At 40.8% G+C, this 23,929-nt stretch overlaps 1 protein-coding gene across 3 annotated transcripts; it reads right to left on the bottom strand.

Moving 5' to 3' along the window:
- Positions 1-8,142: 8,142 nt before the first annotated feature.
- Positions 8,143-17,170, bottom strand: bnip2 (BCL2 interacting protein 2). Of its 3 annotated transcripts, XM_028958749.1 has the most exons (11): positions 16,274-17,170; positions 14,745-14,840; positions 13,849-13,919; positions 13,604-13,780; positions 12,263-12,445; positions 11,362-11,464; positions 11,158-11,289; positions 10,959-11,045; positions 10,766-10,864; positions 10,446-10,481; positions 8,143-8,800 (listed from the first exon to the last, which is right to left on the bottom strand). In XM_028958749.1, the coding sequence occupies exons 1-11, from the start codon at positions 16,600-16,602 to the stop codon at positions 8,743-8,745; spliced, it is 1,371 nt and encodes a 456-aa protein (XP_028814582.1). In that variant the 5' UTR covers positions 16,603-17,170; the 3' UTR covers positions 8,143-8,742. The 3 variants fall into 3 exon arrangements, with proteins under 3 accessions (XP_028814582.1, XP_028814583.1, XP_028814581.1); XM_028958750.1 differs by lacking the exon at positions 10,446-10,481; XM_028958748.1 differs by lacking the exon at positions 8,143-8,800 and having other exon boundaries at positions 8,809-10,481.
- Positions 17,171-23,929: the final 6,759 nt, after the last annotated feature.

The raw sequence follows: 23,929 nt of genomic DNA, 5'->3' as shown, positions 1-23,929 counted from the left end.
CAGTTGTCAGGAACCAGGATGTATCTGCTTGTCTCTTCATTGGGGTCTGCCAGTAGTCTGGGCGCTTGATTCCGTGTCTCGGAGAAAAACAAACAGAAGCAGCGGCAGACGGTTGCACTGTACGACCGATACTGAAATCTGTGGTTATAATGGTATATTGGTGCTACAGTGGCCCGGTACCCTAACTAGGACAGCCTAACTGGTGAATTTAACTTTGCCTGTGTCTAACAGGGGGACTCTGTGATAAACTGGACTTTATAATTGACACTGCGTCAAAATCAAGTGAAATGAGGGTCTAGGACTTTAGCAAAAAGCCAGAGAAAACAGATAGGTTTTGAGATTGGATTTAAACACTGAGACTGTGTCTGAATCCCGGACACTGACAGGCAAGCTGTTCCACAACTGCGGAGCTCTATAGGAGAAGGATCTGCTCCCAGCTGTGACCTTCTGCACCTTTGGTACCAGTAGTGACCCCGCACCCATTGATCGAAGGGGGCGTGGCGGTTCGTAAGGAACCAAAAGTTCACTCAGGTACTGTGGGGCGAGACCATTTAGAGCTTTATAGGTTAAAAGTAGGATTTTGTAGTCAATCCTAAATTTGATGGGTAACCAGTGCAGTAATTGTAGGACTGGGGTGATGTGGTCAAATTTCCTGGTTCTGGTTAGAACTCTGGCTGCAGCATTCTGTACTAGCTGGAGTTTACTCATGCACCTACTAGAGCATCCAGACAATAATGCATTGCAGTAATCTAACCTTGATGTAATAAATGCATGGACCAACTTTTCTGCATCATGCATTGAAATGATATTTCTTATTTTCGCAATATTTCTAAGGTGAAAGAATGCTATTCTAGTGACATTATCTACGTGCGAACTGAATGAGAGACCTGCATCAATGATGACACCTAGATCCTTCACTTCAATACTCGGTGAGATAGAAAGGCTATCCAGGGTTATTGTGTAGTCAGTCAGTTTATGCCTGGCTGCTTGAGGCCCGATTACGAGCGCTTCTGTCTTGTCAGGGTTTAGCAGGAGAAAGTTGGTGAGCATCCACTGTCTAATGTCCTTCAGACAATTCTCTATTTTGTTCAGCTGCTGCCTCTGATCTGGCATTGCTGACAGATACAGCTGTGTGTCGTCAGCGTAGCAATGAAAGCTAATACCGTGTTTGCGGATGACGTCGCCTAAAGGTAACATATGTATAGAGAAAAAAGTAACGGACCTAGGACAGAGCCTTGTGGAACACCAAACTCTACTTTACTATGTGAAGACGAAACACCATTGATGTCCACAAACTGATATCGGTTGGTCAAATATGATCTGAACCATTCAAGGGCTGTTCCCTTAATCCCGATAACATTCTCTAACCTGGCAAGGAGAATAGCGTGATCAATAGTGTCAAACGCTGCACTCAGATCAAGCAGGACAAGCAGCGAGATGCGTCCCTGATCAGAGGCCAACAGCAGGTCATTAACCACTTTAACCAGCGCTGTCTCAGTGCTATGATGAGGTCTAAATCCTGATTGATATACTTCGTGGATATTGTTACAGTCTAGATATGTGCTCAGCTGCTGGGCTACAACTTTTTCTAAGATTTTTGATATGAACGGAAGGTTGGATATCAGTTTATAATTTGAAAGCTGACTGCGATCAAGATCCGGCTTTTTAATCAGGGGTCTAATGACTGCTACCTTGAATGAACTTGGTACGTGGCCGGTGCTAAGCGATGAGTTAACAATTTTGAGGATAGAATTTATAACATTGGGTGCTATTTGCTTAAGGAGCCTTGTTGGAATCGGATCCAAAGCGCAAGTACATTGATTTGATGATGAGATTAATTTGATTAATTCATGCTCTTTAATAGGGTTGAATCGTTCTAATCGGTGGTCTATTAGAAGATTATTTTCCATGGAAATATCGGCGGAGCTATTTGTTGTGCTTTTAATCTTCTCTCTATTTGCGACAATTTTCGTATTAAAGAAATTCATAAAATCATCGCTACTATGATTATATTGAGTGGTCGCATCCATTTCTGTCTTATTCCTGGTTAGTTTGGCTATAGTTTTAAACAGGAATCCGGGATTATTTTTGTTTTTGGCTCAGTGGCACCTCAGTATCACCTTTGGTGGATCGGGATTCAAACCGACAACCTACTGATTACAGAGTCGCTTCCTTAACCTCTAGACCACCATTAGATTAGATTCAACTTTATTGTCATTACACATGTACAAATAGAGGGCAACAAAAGTTTAGGTCTAACCAGAAGTGCAGTAAGCAAAACGTGCAGGATAAAAGTAGAATAAGTTATGATATATGTAACAGAGTAGTATGTGGTTAAATTATTTTAAATGGTGCAATGACGCCCTAGTGGTATCAAGGTACAGTGTAGTAGGAGATTACATGAAATTGCTCAAAGCAATTCAGGACACTGAATGGGTAGGTCACGTTTTGAGAGGTCTGGCATAAACTATGTTTTACTGGGTTATAAGTACAAAGAAGCCATTATTTATCATGCAGTTTGGGTAGTGATTCTTGCTCACTATTTTGAGATGATTCCATGACATGTATATCCGTAGTTTTAAGTTGATTTACTTGTTTGATTAGCATGCTAATTTTCTTCTACCCACGCTACCCAGAGAGAGTTATCCAGACCAACCGTAGGCTAATTCCCACCTACTCCACTGTACCTTGCATGTATTACAGGTAATATCGTTTGGATTTTCTTGTTTTTTTATAATGTTATATGGTTCTACCAAAAGTTTTGGGTTATGTTATATCTGTTAAGATTCATTCATATAAGTTAGTTAGTTAGGTGGTAATGCGGTAGAACACCACCCAGTAAATGTATTTGTATTTGTATTGGTGAGTCTCATGTTTCACTGTGTTCATGTGGTTTCTTATTTAATTCTAAGAAAAAGGGTTCACTTGAATTATCCCTGGTGCTACGGATAAAATGTATTAATGCAGATACTAAGAGTTTTGAGTACATTCTGCTTTAGTGGTCATTGCTTTTCATATCACTATATGATCACCAATGTGAGAGGCCTTATTTAGTTTGTTTTGCTTATTTGTACCTTTTATTACATTTAAAATCAAGTATGTATCTGCATGAAGTTGTAATAAAAAAAAAGCAATTCAGGACACTGAATGGAGAGAGTTATCCAGACCAACCGTAGGCTAATTCCCACCTACTCCACTGTACCTTGCATGTATTACAGAAAATAAAAAGGAAATTCGTGAACCAGCCAAGTGTCTAATGGTGTGTGTGGAACCGGTAGAATGGTGCTGCGGAGGTGAACCCGTCACATATACATAATGTGATATGTACAGAAAGAGACTGAATAATATTTACAGATGGATGTACAGTAGTATGTAATAATATACAGTTAGTATTGACTATGAATATGAACATGTGTATAAGAAAGGTGTATAATCAGAATTTTACAAATGTGTATATGCTATGGATATATGTATTTATATTTACAGTTGGATATGTACAATGTAGGATGCTCTCTATTGTAGGGCGGTAGAAGTTGAGAATTTCTTGCTAAATCTTATTTCTCACCATCTTGGAGTCCTTCAGGTTTTTTTTTAGCAGACTCCATGTGGGCTTTTGTAAAACCATGGAGAATAGAGTAAAAAACTCTCTCTACACACAAAAGCACTGTATTCAAACCACTCCAACTTGATGTTACCTGGCAGGAAGAGGCGTGGCACAATAGAGGTTAAAAGGATGGGGAAGACAAAGAGAGCAGGCGATCCCGACAACCAACGGGGTGGGACATGGTTTATGATGTTCAATGTAATACCGGTAATCTAAAATGACACAAATCTTGCTTATTACTGGTTACAGTTTAGTTTGTGAGTTCATCCATTGTGCCAGCCATATCTACATGCCACATGCTAAGTGATACAGTAATTAGACCATGTGTCGGAGTGGATCTGGATTTAGAAATGCCTCGGTTTCTACGGTCCCAGGCTTTTTAGGATATGTAGATCCTGTTTACTTTACTCTATTCCTCGCTAGGCAGTAAATTCAGATAAAAAAAGACTTACGGTCGCAGTTCTACATCTGAACAAAGGTATCACGTCGGGGTCACTATTTGTAGTGGAGAACTGTGGAGAATAGAGTAAAAAACTCTACACACAAAAGCACTGTATTCAAACCACTCCAACTTGATGTTACCTGGCAGGAAGAGGCATGACACAATAGAGGTTAAAAGGATGAACAATTTCTAATTTATTAACACCAGTAAATTATTATTACAGTTACATGTGAATATTGTATGTAAAAAGGTACCAATGTTACAGAGAAAACCAAAATGAAAAGAAAGAGTAAAGGGAGAGAAAGAGAGAAAAGCCATGAGAAAAATAGGTAAAATAGGAAAGACTCAGGTACTGATGGGGAAAAAAATTCCCCTCAGCTCCCGATAGAAAAGAAAATGCAAGGCCCCCTGACCACAAGTGAACAAACCTTTATACATTTGACCAACAGGAAGTTGTCACAGACCAATCAGAATTTGTTGTTTCTGACGTCACGCCCCTGGTGTCTCCCGTCTGGGGAAGAGAAAGAGAGCAGGTGATCCCGACAGCCGGAACCTCGCACCTTTGGCTCGGGGGAGGGCCACCAAATGCTGCAATGTCGTCCAACAAAGACATGGAAAACAGAGGTGTTGAACCTCCATGCAAAATAAAACTGCAAAAATGCTATGGCCCTGTGACGTACCATCTTACACTTTCATGTGTCTTCCGATAAGTTACCATGCCATATGGCCTGACTGGTGAACGGCTGCTGTGATGGTTGACTTTCTACAACTTTCTCCCATCTCCGAACTGCATCTCTGGAGCTCAGCCGCAGTAATCTTTGGCTTCTTCTTGACCTCGCTCACCAATTCTCTTCTCCCCTGATAGCTCATTTCGGTTGGGCGGACAGCTTTAGGAAGGGTTCTGGTCGTATCAAATGTCTGCCAATGTCTTCTTCCAAATGAAGAAGCTGAACCATCTCAAGGATGATCAGAAGCAATGGACAGCACCTTCAATTTGCAAAAATGTCAACAATTCTGTGTATTTCTGTCAATATGGTGTGCTGTGTGTACATTAATTAGGGAAAAAATGAACTTAAATTATTTTAGCAAATGGCTGCAATATAATAAAGAGTGAAAATTTTAAGGTGGTCTTAATACTTCCTGTACCCACTGCAAAGTAAAAAAAAAAAATTTATATTTTAGATTTTTCTTTTGTAGTGTTTACAGTGTTTTGGTTGTAAGAGATTGTCAATATGTTAATATTATATGTTTTGTAAATTTTTTGTCAAATGTCGCACAGTAAATGGTTGTTATATCCTAGGTGATACACATGGTGGCGCATGCAGGACCAAACTCCTTTAATATCTGTAGAGTTGTGGAAAAAAGCAGCCTAATAGTTAGTTCATCCGACACATCCGACATGGTAGAATCATGAGGCAGTCAAGTGCTAAACACCTCTGGGAACTCCTCATTTCAGGTGACGACCTCTTGAAGCTCATCGAGAGAATACCAAGAGTGTGCAAAGCAGTAATCAGAGCAAAGGGCGGCTATTTTGAAGAAACTAGAATATAAAACATGTTTTCACTTATTTCACCAGTACATAACTCCATGTGTTCATTCATAGTTTTGATGCCTTCAGTGAGAATCTATCAACGATCAAATGATCATGAGAATAAAGAAAACAAATTGAAATAGAAGGTGTGTCCAAACTTTTGGCCTGTACTGTATGTTAGATAAGGGAACATTATTGCTGAACATATTTTCTTGAAACAGTTTCTGATTAAATAGAAGTAGCACTGTATCAAGATCATATTATATGAACACATCATATAACCATGGTTTATCTAAGCTGCAAGCAATTTTGTTAATGTATTTGATCAAACACTGAATAAACATTGATTTACCGCAACCGTTTATTGCACAATTAAACAATGACAGACATGCAGACTTTTTGTAGGAGATCATTCATTTTACATTTACATTTAAAGCATTTGGCAGACACCCTTATCCGGAGAGATCTGTCATGTTACCATCAATGAAGTGATCAGTTCTGGTTCATTAGGACAATCTTTTTTATTCACTCTGTTGTAGTTTCTATACATAGGTCAGACAATAAGAAGGTTAGAAGTTCATCAAAATATTCTCTAAACAGGAAGGTCTTGAGTTGCTGTTTGAAAATACTCAGTGACTGAGCTGTTCTGACCTCAAGGGGAAGTTCATTCCACCACCGAGGGGCCAAGACAGAGAAGAGTCTAGATGAGCGTCTTCCTTTTACCTTCAGAGATGGAGGGACCAGGTGAACAGTACTGGAGGCTCGGAGAATACGAGGTGCAGTGCGAGGTGTAATAAGGGCTGTGAGGTAGGATGGGGCTCCATGTTTGGCTTTGTAGGCCAGCATCAGTATTTTGAATCTGATGTGTGCAGCTACTGGGAGCCAGTGGAGAGAACGTAGGTGTGGGAGAATTTGGGGAGGTTGAAGATCAGTCGTGCTGCTGCATTTTGTATGAGTTGTAGAGGTCGGATGGTACATAGAGGTAGACCAGCTAGAAGGGAGTTGCAGTAGTCCAGTCATGAGATTACTAAGGACTGAACCAGTATCTGGGTGGCCTGGGTTGACAGATAAGGTCGGAGTAATCTACATGAGCTGGAAAGATTGCTGATGTGAGTTGAGAAGGAGAGTTGGTTGTCTCTTGTTACTCCAAGGTTGCGGGCTGTTGTAGAAGGAGAGAGCTGTGAGTTGTCCAGGTAAATAACAAGATCCTGATGTGGTGAATAATCTGATGGAATGAATATTAGTTCAGTTTTGGTGGGATTGAGTTTGAGGTGATGGGCTGCCATCCCAGATGAGATGTCAGTTAGACATGCAGAGATTTTAGAAGCAGCATGTTGATCAGAGGGAGGAAAAGAGAAGATGAGTTGTGTGTCATCGGCATACCAGTGGTAGGATAATCCATGTGAGGAAGTGACCTCACCAAGTGATCTCGTGTAGAGATCATTAGTTTACAGTTGCCAGAGACCGACACTAGCACCTCTACATATCAACATGAACATTATAGACACTTTCACTTTTTAATCAGTATTATGTGTGTGATTTGCACTTTTTAAACAGTCCCTACTGTTGGGTAGTGCAGTATAACAGGTAGTGAGTAAATGCTACAGTAAGTGCTGACAGAGGAGATCTGAGAAGAAGAGTCAGTATGTGATGTTATGCAGTCTGTTCCCCATTTCCCGGCTCTCCCACACATCTATGACAGTCCACGCCCATACATGAGTGCTACGCATGGAAATGTGTATTTAATCTGAAGACACTGTGGACAACATTCCACTGCCTGCAACATCCTCCAGCATGACCGGTTTGGCAGTGGGTCAGTAATGGTGTGGGGTGGCATTTCTTTGAGGGGACTCACAGCCCTCCATGTGCTCACCAGAGGTAGCCTGACTGCCATTAGGTTCCAAGATGAGATCCTCAGATCAGACCCTTTGTGAGACCATTTGCTGGTGTGGTTGGCCCTTGGATCCTTCTAATGCAAGACAATGCTAGACCTCGTGTAGGTTGGGAGGTCATACAGGCACATCAAGGCCACACACACTTCTGAGCCTGATTTTGATTAGTTTTAAAAAAAAAAACATTAAAGCTGGATCAGCCTGTAATGTTTTTCCCACTTTAATTTTCATGTGACTCCAAATCCAGACCTCCATGGGTTGATAAATTTGATTTGACTATTTTATTCATTCAGACCTAGGATGCCTAATTTTTGTGTTCCCTTTTTTTGTTGAGCAGTGTATATAATAATATAATATTATGTCAACTACAGCACGTGTATTTGGCTGTTGGGGTAAATCCCAATCCTGGCAATTGGTATGCACATCCAAAATTGCAGAAAATGTCATTGTGACACACAGCACAGCACAGCACAGCACACAATGACAAGTCACTTCACTTTAGCCTTTGAATTTTTTTTCTGCTCTGATCTTGTTTTGCCTTCTTTTTACTCTGACAATGTAAAACTTTTCCACTTGAAGGGACTAATGAAGGCTAATCTAAACTTTTTTTCCCCTATTGCTAATACTGCCATTAATTAAACTTTTTTTTAATTATGAAAGGTGTTTCAGTAACTTCAGGTGAATTTCTTTTATTATTAATTCCAGCCCTTTTCATTGTCTGACATCCAGGGACAAATCCCCCCCCCCATGCAAGAGTTTTACAAAACTTTCACCATTAAACAGTAAAGGTTTTGTGCGCCACTGTAAGCAACTGCCACACTTGTTGGGAATCTAAAAAATTTTCAGATCATAGCCTTAAAAATATATTAATCTCTCTCCTTTTATCACTTTTGAATATAAATACATATTTACCTCTAGGGAAGAACATGCAACATCTAATAGAAATAAAGTAGAGTGCATCAAATATGAGAACATCACCAGCAACAGCGATGGGACTATGATCTAAGATTGGCTAGATACATAAAAGTTTGTAAAAAAAAAAAAAACACTTGAAACAGAGCATTGAGATTTCAAACATCAGCTAGATGTTTGGGATTGTAACAGTACAGGAAACTTAAAAAAACGTAACAGACAACAGCATCTTGAAAGGCACAATGTCAAGACCGTAAGTTCTCCTGGGGGTTTTCCAGGTACAGGAAAATAAGCCACAGACTGTAGCTCTGTACATTCCTCAGTCTAGTCTTTTTCATCCTCCAAACTCCATGCACTCTCCTCACTCCGGTGCGGCTGCCGCTGCCACCTCCACCTTGCCATGCATGTCTTGGTCAATCCTGCAGAGGTGACGTACATTGTTCAGTCCACAGGAAATAATGAGCCAGCACTATCAGAGGACGAGCACACTAACCAAACGGTGCCATCTGCTGACTGACAAAAAGCAATTAGCAAGTCTGCGAACAGCAAACGTGTGATTTCATCAATTTAGTTAATTGATCAAGACACAAATCAGCAAAAGCTTAAAAATGTATTTTTTAACCATTGTTTTTGTTCTATTTTTAAATTGTAGTTTGAATTGTGAAAAATGTGATATTGTAACATAAAATTACAATGCGTTCGCTAAAATATGAGTCACAAATCCTGTATATGCTATCCACTTATACACATTTGTGCAGTAAAAATAAATAAATAAATAAAAATATATATTATATTTCATTTAAAAAAAGCATATAGGTTCTCTAGGTTCTGCAGATTTTTATTTCTGAAAGGTTCTGATCAGGAGATTGATAATCAATGTCCAGAACACCAAATTAATGAAAAAGTTGTGAAACATAAACTGTGATTGAACTCAACACGATATAGTATACATACATATTAAAACCATCAAGTTCCGGTTTTAGTTGTTCAATTTAAAAAATCTATTTATTCCAGTTAGGATAATATCTATGGATAATATCCATACATCTGGACGACATTGAAATGTCTGAGACCTTAGACCCATACCGTTCATTCTATATAGAATAATTCCCCAAATATAATTTTCCCAACATTTGACAATTTTCCTGTTTTTAAGAAAAATGGAAGCACATTTCTGTAAAGAATAAGACAAACACAAGAGAGAATATATAATTCTAAGGATTCTGAGGGGGGAAAATGAGTGATCAGAAAACAGCACATACATGTGTGAGCTTAATCAAATCACGATATAGTGCTCGCTCAGGTAGTAACTTTCTAACTTTTGTGATAAAGTATCCTGCAAAGAAAAGTTACTCCCAGACAAAAGGGGTGGGGTGGGGTGCTGTGGGGTGACATGCAGTAGGCTGTGAGGCAGTCCCGTCATTTTGGTGAGGAATGGAAAATCAGTTTCTTCATAACCACAAACCAGTCACCATGTTTTGAATCATTTGCTGCTAAATAATAAAGCTGAAGGCAGCACAAGGCAGCAGTACTGTTAATTTTGCAGTGCTTAGGATGGTGATAGAGGGCTGAATTGTTTCTGAATGCTCACGACACCTGCCTGTCCCTCCGTAGATTTTTGACAAAACCCCAGTCAGCTGATGTTTGCCATTTGGATTTGAATAATCTAATTTCTAAACTAGTAAATAAACTTCACAGAATTTCCTTGTAATGCCAGGAGCTGTTATATTCTGAGCAAATACCAAAACTCTATGGGTCAGCTCTGTAACAGGTTTGCAAAGTCACTGCTCAAGATGGTGGGACGATAGGATACAGCGGCCATTCCGAGTCTACTTGAGTTTGCAATGATTCCAAATGAGGTCTGATCAATGGTCCAGATATCAGTGAATAATTAATGGCTAATAAGGCAACTCTGTCAAACTGACCAGCCATGGAGGACAATGTTTTTGTTCTTTTTAGTGATGGTCCATAAAGCAAACAAACATTAAAAAAAGGTTAGTTCCGTGCAATGCAGAAAATGGCCAGAGAGACCTTGAGTAAGCCCTGGAGGGAACATACAGATACCTTTTATGCCTTTTCTTATTTTTTTCTTCATCAAACCTTAGAGGAAGGCAGGGAGAACGGGTTACGAAAGAGAAATATTTTGGGGCCAAATATTTTAACAGCCAACAGCAAACATGAGCAAACTGATTAACAGACAAGAGGAAAGGTATTGCTTGGCAACACAAAAATCTAACAAAAAAAAGAATTATGGAGAGAACTATTCTCAGTGCTTTCATCCATGCACATTATTAGTGACAGAGGGAGTGTCACACTTTCAAACAGAACAGATAATGAAGTAGAAAAAGAAAACAGATTATCTGTAGTGTGCGACCAGCACTTACTGTTTTATGCAGTCAGGTATTGACACATATTCCATTGGAACCATCTCCGCTAGGTCAGCCAAGCTAAAAACATACTTGATTTTTTGGCTAAATTTTGAGCTGTGGAAGCAGAACAGTAAAAAGGCAAGTGTTACATGGTGCAACTCTAAAAAGGAGACAAAAGGACAAAAAAAAACCCTAAAAACTGAACAACCTTATGAAAGGTTTTGTGAGGGCCAGAAGAGTACGAATGAACCAGGAGGGATGGACAATTATCAATGATTTCAAATTTTTCCTTAACCTGTTAAAAAAAGAACACACCCACAATGAGAGTCAATTGACAGCAGAGTATTTAAAACTGTTTCAATAAATGACAGCATGGAACACACAAACACAAAGAAAAATGGTCTCACCTCCGGTCAATCTGCTGATAGCATTTCCTCAGCCAGCCAACACTGGGCATTTTACGCCGGGACGTTGCCCCATTCAGATACACAATCATGTAGTTCTCAGCCACCAGCAGCTCCAGAGTCCCTATCACATACCTGAAAAGCCACACCGGATCTGCATCAGCTCTGCTCTGATTGCATGTGACTGAATGGCAGAGAAAGCCTTACTTGAAGAGATTGTCCATGATGTATCTGTAGTTGGGTTGACTGCTTTCAGGCATGAAACAAACAGCAAACACAATGATTGCATTCAAACCATCACCATAGTAACCTGTGGGTCAAACAAGCCATGAAAAACAAAAACCTCATTAAAAGGATTTTCTGAATGTATACAGCCATATCCCAACATTTATTACTAAGAAAGTTCATTTAAAATGAGATGATCAGTTACACTTTATCAACTTAAAACTCATGTGAAGATGAAAGCAGGATTAGAATGTCACAAGAACCAATAACAGAAAAACATGATCAATATCATACAAATAATACAAAAAGTTCCCATAATAAATATTGCAATCACAGTTTAAAATAAATTGTACTATAATATCATTATGAAATAGATAAATATTCTATTCTTCATTATGACATTTTACACCAAGAGAATGAGGCAATGACAAAGTATTTAAATTTAAACCTTTACTGCTCTCAGCTACTGTCCATTTTGCTGCTGTGACGATAGAAATCTCTCACTTGTTGGACTAATAAAGGATTATCTTCTCATTTTTCTCCCATAATCTTGCAGTTATTGAGCTCTACTGGCCATTTCAAGCCCCCAAAACATCAGTCTTGATGTTTGACCCATAATCAGAAGGTTGTGGGTTCAAATCCCCAACCGCCAACCACTGAGCAAAGCACCGTCCCACACACTGCTCCCCAGCTGCCTGTCATGATTTTAGATTTTGATGCCTGTCATGGCTTCATCAATACGATAGTGTGCACCATGTGTTGTGCAGTGTTTCACAATGACAATCACGAACAAAGGGCAACAGCTGCCTTTATCCTATCAACCACTGGAACCCTGTTGAACTAATCATAAAGTCACAAGACATAAACAGCATGCTGGTTATACCTCCATGGCTGATGACCCTCTTATAGGGCTCAAGCGCTTTCATGTCCACCCGGTGCTCCTGCTCTCCGATGCGGAATACCCTCCAGCGCCGGCCCTCCTCCCTCTCCTCAGCAGCAGAATACTCATGCACCGACTCCACACCTTTCTGCCGGAGGTCAGTGTTCCCTGGCTTCGGTAGATCATCTGGTCAGATAGAGACAGAGAAATGCTCACTTTATAATATTGGGGGAGTACATCCAAACCACAAAAGGCACACAATCAAAGATGACAGGGCTTCATTTCAATCTTAAATCAGACATTTCCATGATTACTCAAACATCATGCATTTAAGATCACATGTTGCATCTGGTAAAGGGAATTAATGACTTAAAAATAAACATGTTCCTGTGACATTTAAAGAATATCTGCAATGGGTGATATTTAACTAATTCATCTTTAATCCATGGATCAAATCAAGACAAGTGCATAAATGATTGGATGACTTGTGACATATGGAGCATGCAAAATAAGGCACAAAAATCACAAAAAAAGAGCAAGGACTTAAAATGTTGCGTCTGGAAATAATTATTCCAGACGAATAGATAGCTTTCCTGAATTTTACATGAAGCAAGTACAATTAAAAACAGCTATTAACCATCTGTTCAGAAACAGATCTTTTAACATAAATGACTTTAAAGCATCAGCTCAGATGATAACATTGCATAACATTAACTAAATACAACAGGAACATGTATGAAAAGAAATATTTCCTATGTAGTACCTATATAATAAATTCTAATAATGAATAATAAAGTGTCAAATATACTGTGCTGTGATGAATAAACACAACTGAGTTAAAATGAACTTTTAAATGAAAAAAAAAGGCATAACAGACATGACGCGATTGGTGGAAATGCATACATATGCACCGGGCCAGTCGATGACTGAAAATAAAACAGGGTTTGGATTGGTTTGATTCTTGCCACGGGAAGTAAAACGGGGGGTGGAGGGGGTTGTCGCACAGACCTTACCAAACGGCGGAGACCTAGGAAATGTTTCCAGGCACTGAGAGGAAACAATCCTTCCAGTAGTGAAAGAGCAGCAGTGTGGGGAGAAAAAAAAAAAAAAAAAAAAAAAGAACACAGAGAACCATTTAACTATTCTGGGCAAAATTATGACCTGCATGCCTTACCTGATTCCTACTGGTTATAAGACCAAGATTAAACCAAAGTGGTAGTGAAACCTACTCTAAGCTGAATCATGCTGTAAGCCTTATTTTGCTGTGATGTATTTTAATCTATGGGATGATGCCAGTAGGATGGCAGTGTGTCCTGTAAGGTCTAACCTGACATTTTATCTCACCTTCCCACTCAAACTCGTTGCTGTTGTCTGAAGGGGTTTCAATGTCGTCCAGGTCGATCTCAGCACTGTCGTCCAGTTCGTCTGAGACAACAGAGCCCTCACTGTGATCCAGGTTGAGGCTGATGTCAGGCGCCAGCAGTTTCTTCTTGGCCTTTTCATTGCTGTAGGTTTGTGTTGCTGGAGAAGATGATGTTGAAGTTTAGACAATGTGAATTTCCATAGGAATCATTCTGTACAATACTCACCAGGGCCATCCTCTCCAGAGGTGAAGAGATCATCATGAAGTTGAACATCTTCCTCTTCCTCTGGAAGGGGTCTGCCAATGTAAGTCAACTAGTTTTGTTGTTGTATATACACAAGCAGTAAAAAGATGACACACCTTCTCTTTTATAGGACCCTTTTATAGGACTGTTTTTACATTAGAGGACAGAACTAAAGAAGCAAACCTATAAAATAACGTGAGGTTATGCAGTAAAAAAATAAATAATAATAAGTGTGAACAAAGCAAAATGTTTCATATTTTTGTCTTTTCACAGCATTCCAACATTCATGAAACCATCTCTATGTAAATGACATGTTGATGGATAAAATGTATGAAGACAAAAAAATATCATAGACTCAACAAGACATGTGGAAACTTCTGAGACAGAAAATAATTCTTTTTTTAATTTATGAATATTTAGAAATCCTGTGGACTGGTTCCACAAACAATTATCTGTGGTCACAGAGACTGGTAGTGAAAGTTTGTAACATTATCAACTATTTTTTATTCTTATAAGTACATAAGTAAAGGTCATTAACTACAATACCCCCCTTCCCCCAAAAAAACAGATCTAATCAATAATCTACTCGGGGAAAGGCAATGAAAAGAAGCACAGACACGGGGATTCTCTGAACAAGACTGAACACTTCTGTCATAAGAGCTTAGATTCAAAGACAACCTTTCATTTAGGCATCAAGAAACATTACCTCAGCACTGGTAGCATTCCACATCACACCGCAGCTAGGATGATGCAAGACCGAGAATGAGAAAATGTGTGCATGCAAGACTGTCCAGGTGTGTAGAAAATTGTTTATGGCTTGAAACATTAGATGGAATAGCTTTATAATGTCCAGTAGACCGTGTACGTGCTGGCAGTACCTGGGGAAGTCCTCGTCCTGCCACTCCTCTTTCAGCTCCACGCCCTCCATCCTCAGCCGAGCCTCTGTTGTGGCCACAGACTCCTGACGTTCCAGACTGCCAAAGAAGGGTCATGACATTTTAATTTCCAAGCCCTTTGTCTTTTTCTCCCCCTTTCAAAACTAGAACACAGATATATTTTTAAATATGACATTAAAGAGCGGGGGGGGGGGGGGGGGGGGGGGGGGGGGGGGGGGGTGTGGGTGGTGGTGGTGGGGGGGGGTTTCAATATGCTGTTATGACTGGAGGACAAGGACAATACTGGCCACTGCTTTAATCAGGACAGGATACGAGGGGTTGGATTTCATCAGCTGAGTTCATTAACAATCTTCCCCTGTGCTCGGCCAAACAATCAGCCCATTGGCTTTAAGCCTCTCGGAGTGTAACAGCTCAGCAGAAAAAGCAGCCTACCGAGCCTCTTTGATGTGATTACCCCAAACACGAAAACACACTCCGGAACACGTTGGCCAAATTCCTGCAGAAAATGCCATCGCATGGCTCAGTTAAGCCTTTGTGCACGCTCAACACAGACATCAGCCACGGAAACGTTCAGTACAGATGAAGAGGTTCTCTCTTAAAATAAGTTTCTTAGACACGTTAAAGCTACTTTGAGATTTGTAACGCCTACATATTAAGGCATAAGGAACAAAACAGAATTTTAATGAAAATGCTTTATTCTTATGCTGAATTTCTTATTAGAGTTTTCTAACTTTCAGAAACTGGCTAAAGTTGGAAGGATAGATGGATAGTGAGTGTTGCTTTTTTAAGAATGAACAGGGTGCAAGGAGGCATTTATTCCAACAGCTGTCTAGCCGTTTCAAAGAGACACTGACAACTCGCACCCAAATGCGGCGAGCCGGCCAGAAGACCTGGACACTGCTTCCCTGTCCACAGAGAGGCCCATTGCCATGCCGCCCACGGAACCAGGACTGCGCCCTGGCCTTTATACTCCCCCCACCCAAAAAAAAACGAAATTAATTCTAATGACGCTACAACCAAAACCCTGGAGCTTCTGTCTACAAAACCCTGGCCTTTATACTCCCCCCTCCCCAAAAAAAAAACTAAATTAATTCTAATGACGCTACAACCAAAACCCTGGAGCTTCTGCCTACAAAACCCTGGCCTTTATACCCCCACCCCCCAAGAAACGAAATTAATTCTAATGACGCTTCAACCAAAACCCTGGAGCTTCTGTGCCCCGAATCACACAGAAAAACCACGACCAAATAAGCTGGAGTCCTCGAATTTAGACAGGAAAAAGAAATGCAGAGACGCACACGACTCGAGAGGCCTGGGAGCCCGATTTCAGAGGCCAGAAGAAACATGTCCGCACTCGGAGTTTAAAAAAGTTTAGAATATTCGCCTCGACGCTGAAACAGCCACGCAGCTATATCTCACCATAGATTACTTTATGTTAAATAATGCCGTGTTCGTTTTAATTTCGCGGAAAGTGCTGTAAATAAGGTCAACGAATCTGGAGAGTTGTTTACCTTCCGTTCACGTCAGGCGAGGGCTGAGAGAGCGGAGCCGTAACCGGGGTGGACGTCCGCACCCCGGCCGGCTCTCCTTCTTCTCGCCCGGTGCCCGGAGTCGCCCTTGCCTCCGGAGCACCTCCTGTTTCGGCTGGACCGAGCCGCGCCCCATTCTCCCGGCGTCTGTCGAGCCCCGCCGACACATCCGAAGCGCCAGTCGCAGTCCAGGCCTCCGGCGCCTCGGGTATCCGGGGTGTGTCGCGCTCCCGGCTGTTTTCCATCAGACTCATGACCCCAGCGGGGCTTTGCCTCAGCCCCACCGAAGCTTCGGTTCCATCTGCGGCCATGAGCGCTTCTCGGCCACGGCTAATGATTAGCAGCTAATGCTAAACCAGAAGCACCTATTAGCTGGTATTTGGCTAACCCACCGCGCAACGCCAGCTAGCAATCCGACTAAAGTTAGCTGAGGTTTATCCAGCTAGCAGCTCCGGAGCGACTAGCGGGTGACGTTACATTTGTTTTCGATGTCGGAAGCCTTTATCGGGGGTAAAAAATGAACCAATCCCGAGCTGTGCTGTGCGTCCGGGCAGTGCGCAGATCGGTTCCTTCCTTCCTCTTCTCACTTTCAGGCTGCGCTACAAGCTGTCAAGCGCGGCGGCGAACAGACCGCGACCCACGGGCCCGAGCAGCGCCGCGGCCTCGGATCCCGCCGCTGCCGGCTACCGTCGCCACGGGGCCGGGCTGCTTTTAATCGGCGGCTTTTCCATCGTGTTTGCGGTGTGCCGCTGGTGGGTGGCCGGTCGGGCAGGATCGGCGTCCCTCCTCCAGACGAGGGCTGCGGTCTCCACCTCCGCTCCTCGCATGAAGCCGCCGTCATCTCCTATTTCCAGGCAGGCCGGGCCACGGCTCTCTAGGTCGCCATCTGTCGGCGTGGGGACACACCTTGTTTGGTCACGATCCAACATAAATATGTTCTGGTAAAAATATTACATGGGATCAAAACTGACTTGTTAATATCCGTATATTAAAGGTGACCTGATCACATGCTTGAAGGTTAATTAAATTAAAATCAAGTGTTGCTGAACGTGAGCAATATTAATATGGGCCTGTGAGACTTGGTATGACGCTACCATGTGGCATGGCCAAATTTATTAGAATTATTAGCACAAAACATACAAAAAAAGTGAATCAGTGTGTATTTCTGCCCTTTTGTGAATGGTTTCCCAGCAAATTTTAGAGTGCACTGAGGGAAGAATGTAACATTCTAATTCTCCTGGAATTCCCACCATCTGCCAGAGTGTGACAAGGACTTATTCAGTCCTTTGCTGAGGCGTAGAGAGGTAAGTGGTAATACCTCACATACAGTCTGTTGGTTTTTTTTAATACCTGTAATTACGGTTTAATAATAGTCAAGATGACTGTACTGGTTCCTTCGTTAGATATCTTGATCAGCAGGTAGTAGCAATTGTAACATCTCTTAAGTTGCTAAAAATAACGCTTATTTGGAACCATGGTTTATGCCCCACCCACAAAGGACCAATCATGGTAGATGTGGTGCTGGACTAGTCTCCTTTCCACTGCAGGATGAGTTGTAATTATTGTATTTTCCTAGTAATCATAATCACATAGCAGCTCGATATCCACTGCCAGATACATGCTTTACAGGTGAGGCTCTATTTTAATGTAATGTTTTAATTAACTGTCTGTCGTTAATGATGGAATGCATTGCATGCATGGGTATGCGTAAGTAAATTAATATAAAGATGACAGTTTTCATCAATGGACTCCCTGAGTGTATCCTCCTGAAATGGTTCCAAGGAAGACCACAAGATGGTAGCAGATTATCATATACACTCACACCATCGACCAAATTTGCATTTAGATGTTGTTTGATTCTGTCCGCCAATGTGGTGGTTTACGTATGTAGTAAAAATGCGCCTATAAAAATATACCTGCATCTTTTAAATTCTCATCAGATATGCATGACCTTTATTGAATACTCAAAAGATGTAGAATGTGAACATACAAAATATGTGGATGTTTATCAGTAATACTTGCATTTAATTCAAATCTGTACACAACTCCACAATTTGGCTTCAGGGTATACTACTGATAGATTGCACACAATTTACATATGACAGATACAATATAACCTAATAATACAATCATTCATGGCTGATGTTTTTGTTTTGTGCAGAAAATGTTATTTAATTTAATTAATGGAGAGATTATTTAAAATATTTAATCCCTCCTGTATAAAATGCCAGTCTGGCAAGTGGTGCATGCTAGTGCTTCCTAGCAGTACCTGAAGTCCCATTCCCTGCATTGCAATGGCAACAATCGCTCATATTCACACACCTTGTTCTCATGCAGAAATCTGGTGATCTCCAGCAGTGAGGTAATTATGGGTGGGACAGCCTTGGGGGCAAACATAAGTATCGTCGAAACAAAACAAAGGATTATGTGTGCATGTGTGCAGTCCGGGGATAGCCTGACAAATCCAGCAGCCATGAGCAGGGCAAAATGGAAGTGGTTTAGTAGAGGTGGGGGAATTATTTTAACCGAACTGTCATACTTGCTTTCTGTATTTCCTCGTACTGGGTGCTTTTTTATAATTTTTTAATATATATTTTTTATGGAAAAATGTATAGAATATATACACTTAAAAAAAACTATTATTCATTAATAATACTGCATAATACCATATTGTTATTGCATATTAAATGTAGTGTGTGTGTGTGTGTATATATATATATATATATATATATAGTAGTATAAGTATATAATTTTTTTTATAGAAGAAATAACAAAACAAATGCAAATCTTGTCCTGCTTGCAGTAGATGTAATGATGAAACCTATAATTTATTATACTTGTCTATTATCAAATAAGGTGAGTTCATACTAGATAATGAGAACTGGCAATTAGTGTATGCAAATGAGAGAGGTAAGCTTTCCCCAATTTCTTGACAGTTGAATGAAGAAGTACCCCAGTCTGAAAGCTCCCCCGTGCAGTTTCTTATGATGAGACATCATGTCCAATTTTTTTCTTTGGAACAATAAAGATAAACTAGTTGAAACAAATGAAAATTGTATGCTGCAGGTGAAATATTTTTTACAAATATCAGTGCTGCACATGTTAAAAAGTGATTAATGAGCAAAAGGCTGTTTTATTGCGGTGATTGGTTGTGACCACTCCGATAAACCACATCAGTGTTCTCTAATGCTATATAATACCTTCGCTGTGTGCACTGGATCACTGAGATTCAGCACTAATTAACAGATTGCTATTTACTTTGCCTGATCGTTAGGCCTTCTTAAGGATAAGATAATCCCATAAAATTGAAAGTTTACGATAGCTTTTTATCTCCCAACATGGTGCTGTTTGCATAGGCTTCTTGGTAGCATTAAGCACAAATAAGTGCCGATGTTGCCTTTGAAGTTCACATTTATACATTATTTGTATCAAGTTTGATCAAACTATTAGGTTTGTTTTCAAATTTGCCAACTCTTTCTCATCAACTAAAGCAAATTGACTCTTCAAAAAATATGAAATGTTTCTGCAGACGTAGCAAACTGGTTTTAAATTACATCTGGGCTGCACATGGTGTTCACAGTTCTAGCGGCACATGGTGAACACTGACAACTGCCTTGAAATCAACGGTAAAATTAATTGGTGAATAATATTGTGCATTTGACATTTGCTAGCTTACAATTAAAGAATTAGGCAATATTTTTCTTACACTATAAAATACAGGGTTTTACCAGATTCCCATGTAAATGAAGACCTGTATAAGAAAATTACAAAATCAAATCAATGGTTTTTGGCAAATGTTATGCTGAATTCTGCCTCAATATATATGAATTATTGACATACTGGTAAAAACGTGAGATAGCTGAATATTTCCAATATTTTGTCAAAGACATCTGCTACTGTAGCCCTTGTTTTGACTATATTAGGTATAGAGTGCACTTGCAATGTTCCATGGCCTTCCTTAAAGTAAGGTTTCATAACTCGTTCTTCAGTATCATTTTTTTTTACACATTTACACATTTTTTTATGAAAACTTTCTTTTTGTGCCATGACTTCCCATCTGAAATGTTTGATGTTGTTCTCGTCTGGCACAACGCTAGATGAAGAGAGTGCCTAATTTATGAGGACATAACAAGGAAACCATTAAGCAAACACATTTCCCTGCTCCAGCTACTGCAAAAGACCCACTGAGGGCAAGAAAAGCAGGCGTTTGGTTTTCAAAGCATAATTGGCTAAATGTTTGCATGTATTTCACACCAAGACCTTTGAACGCATGATCAGCATTAGGAATGCCACACCAGGCTGCTCACACTTCAGAACTGAAACACGGAGAGACAAAGGATTTGTCGTGTTTTTACCGTAATCACCCAGGAAGGCAGTAATCGGAAGGAGCACCGGTGTTGCCAGGTTGCTTTCTCGATCCAATTTCCACAAGTGGGGCAGTGGGAAGCATTTAGGCATCTTGAAGTATATCTCTTAATGAGAAAAGACAAAAAGGATTCATGTGCATGTTTTATGCAATCGGTTTCTGGCTTCGCGTGAATAATAATTTATGATCGCAAGGCCTGAAAGAGAGGGGAAAAAAGCACGGAGGGAAAGGCGGCAGAGGAGAAGTAGAAAAAAAAAATAAAAGGAGCTGGTGAAAAATTTAAAAGGCAAGTTAAATGAATATTTTAGGGAAGATGAAATATTTAACAGAAACAAACCAGCAAAACATTTAAAACAGCATGGCAAATAATGGCAAGTGGCCTTGTCCCTCTGTGCGGAGTTGAGAGTGGCTTTGGCGCCTTTGCCACCAGGCCCTCTGAATTCGTGCCACGAATGCACCAGAGTCCGATACTGGCCTGGGCAATTTGTTTCCCATATGGCGGACATTACCAGGCCACGTCAGGTCCACAGCCGAGCATGTGCGGCCTGGCACACTTCACTGGACTATTAGCTTTTGGTTGAAAGCATTTTGGAAGGATGCCACAGGCCAGTCACAATTTAATGCCTCCTCTGGTCTGCTACAAGTTGGGGGCAGGACGTTGGCATTGACATGAGAGAGAGGCGAGAGAGCGAGGATGGGACCGAGCAAGAGATGGGGGGGGAGAGAGGATGTTTCATGCCAGAGGACAAAAAAAAAAAAAAAAAAAACATGCAGCCCAATTAATAATTGGTCGTCCGTGGGTTTCTAATGGTCTCTGCCACTTAGTGATGGGATATCCAGAATAATAAAGACTGACCGAATTCATATTCTCTGTAATATCTCTGTAAAGTCTTTAATGAGAAGCCAGAGGTTTAAGACGGAAATACAGTATTTACCCCAAGGTAGCTCCCTGTCGCAGCAGCATGTGACAGTGGCTTTATTACCAAACAGGCTGCCCAAGAACAATAAGCCCACAGGCAGATGATACATACAGCAAAGGGTGAGCCCTGCCTCTCCTCCTGCCCTCTCTCAAAATGATTCAGTTTGTAAACTGGACACAGCTTCTGCAGCCTTTAGTGGGAACTATTATCTACTTTATTTCCCTCGTTAGTAGAGAGAGAGCATTTTTTTTTTACTTTTTAATGCGCATGATATTGCCACTGATGAAGATGAACTAATATTACAGTTTTCTTTTCATCACAACCCATCCAAGTGTGTTTTTCCCTCCATGGCTCTTGAGCCACATGTTGTAGACCATCTGCTTAGCGTGCCTCTCATCTGTTGTTCCTTTTAGTAAAGATTATTGTTTTTTGGCACTGTTCATTGGTTGCCTTGTTTAATTCCCCTTTTTCCAGATCAGAAAATAATTAAATCAGCAAACAAATAATTAATTGAGTCAATGAGAACAATTAGTTCCAAGACGCCTTTGAGAATTGGATGTGCATAGTGAATTGGTTCATTATCATACTAGAAACTAATTGAGTGGAGCTAGTGCTCCACATGCTTATGATAAGAGGACCCCCCTTTCTGACCACAATGGCTTTAGCGTTATTATTTGTGTGTGTCTACATTAAAAATCATATAGACACCTGCATACATAAGGTAAATTTATGCCACCACAGGGCTAGGATATTATTTATGTATTGAAGACTGTAATGTAATGTAATGTAAGTAGAATTATGCTGTAGTGTTTTAAAGTCATTGCCCTTATTATAAATCTTGATGTTCCTGCTCTGTGGCCTTTTCAACACACGTGTGTTCTATTAGAATACCTGCTGAAGGTTGGGACAGTAATAGCGGTGACCCGTGTGCCCCATATATCAGAGCGGGCCTGTCTAGTGACAGCCTGGTGCGTCTGGGGGCCGGCACCACAGAGTGGCCCCTTCTGACAGCGTGATTGTGGCTGAGGAATAACCCAGTCCAGAGGCTGGAGATCATTACCCCCGTGACAGATGGGAGGGCAGTCGCGATCCTACACCCTTATTTCCTCGTGCTGCACCGCTTTCCGCTGCGGACATGGCCCTTCGTGTTCTGTTAGCATTATCATGGCTCTGTCATCTGAAAAAAAAAAAAAGCCAAAGAAGGGCTCCTTCGCGCTCGTTCATAAACCCTCCCTCCATCTTCATCACATCTGATGGGCCATCAGTCTTTTCTGCCTGGTTAGGTAGGCTGGCCTGCATTTTCTGTAATATCTGTGTGAAGCTGTTTTGGGGTGAGCTGGCTGATCAAAGAAGAAGGATTCTGTTTTTCCTGCCGTTGTCAGCTTCAGTGAGAGCAGCTGCATGGCTGGAGTGTTGATCTGAAGGGTTTAGGACTGACAGGACGTCAAAAAGCTTTGAAAATGATATTGTGCCACTTTCAAAGAGACTTGACTTTTAGATATAAAAACGCATACGAACCACTACTCATAAACATAGAAATACAGCGCCTTCCGTACATTTTCATGCGTCTGAACATGCAACACATTTTGCTCAGCTATAGTCCAGACTTTTCTTTTTAAACCAACATGGTAAGTTCTGCGTAACAGGTTCAATCACTTCTGTAATTCATGAGCTTGTAGGGATTCAGAGGTGCGTGCTAAATGTTCTTCAGATGTGGGATTTGTGCTGTATGTCATTGTCTGAGATGATTAAAGCCCATTAGTTTTGTCAAGGATGGTCACGTTGGACGGCTTAATCTCCGTGTTCTTATGGCACATTTACTCGTTACATCAGGGTGATATTTTATGTATATGCTAAAATTCAATTCAAGGCCTCCGTGTCTATTAACCTCCCCTCGCTTTATTGGATCCCGACTAAGACAACTCCCCAAAGATTTGGCCTTTTGATAAATACTATTTTAGGTTACTGCCTAATTAATGCAACTGCACCATTTCTCTGAAGCTTTTTTCTTAGCTAACCTTGTAGTGAAGAAATGGACTTTTCCTACTCAGAGGTCCTTGGAGACTCCTTCCGCGTGCCAGATAATGATACTGTTAAGGGCAGAAAAGCCAGCCTGCCGTCCTCCGGAGGGCTTTTCTGGTAAAACATCGTGTCGAGAAAGTAAATTGTCTGACCATCTCGGTCTGCTAATATTTTTCCAGTGAACCTATGATTTTCTTCTTATGGAATTTCCACATAATGCTAAACAGGATGAACTCAGCAGGTCACAGTGGTGCAGAGCGATAAGGCGTTTGGTAATGAACAAGTTCCAATTAAGCACAAGCTTCGCCAACCTGCTGTTTCTGTGTAAAC

The sequence above is a fragment of the Denticeps clupeoides genome, chromosome 17, assembly GCF_900700375.1.
Source record: "Denticeps clupeoides chromosome 17, fDenClu1.1, whole genome shotgun sequence".
Lineage (NCBI taxonomy): Eukaryota > Metazoa > Chordata > Actinopteri > Clupeiformes > Denticipitidae > Denticeps > Denticeps clupeoides.
Note: the sequence above shows the minus strand (reverse complement) of the source record. Positions and strands in the feature narration are given on the sequence as shown.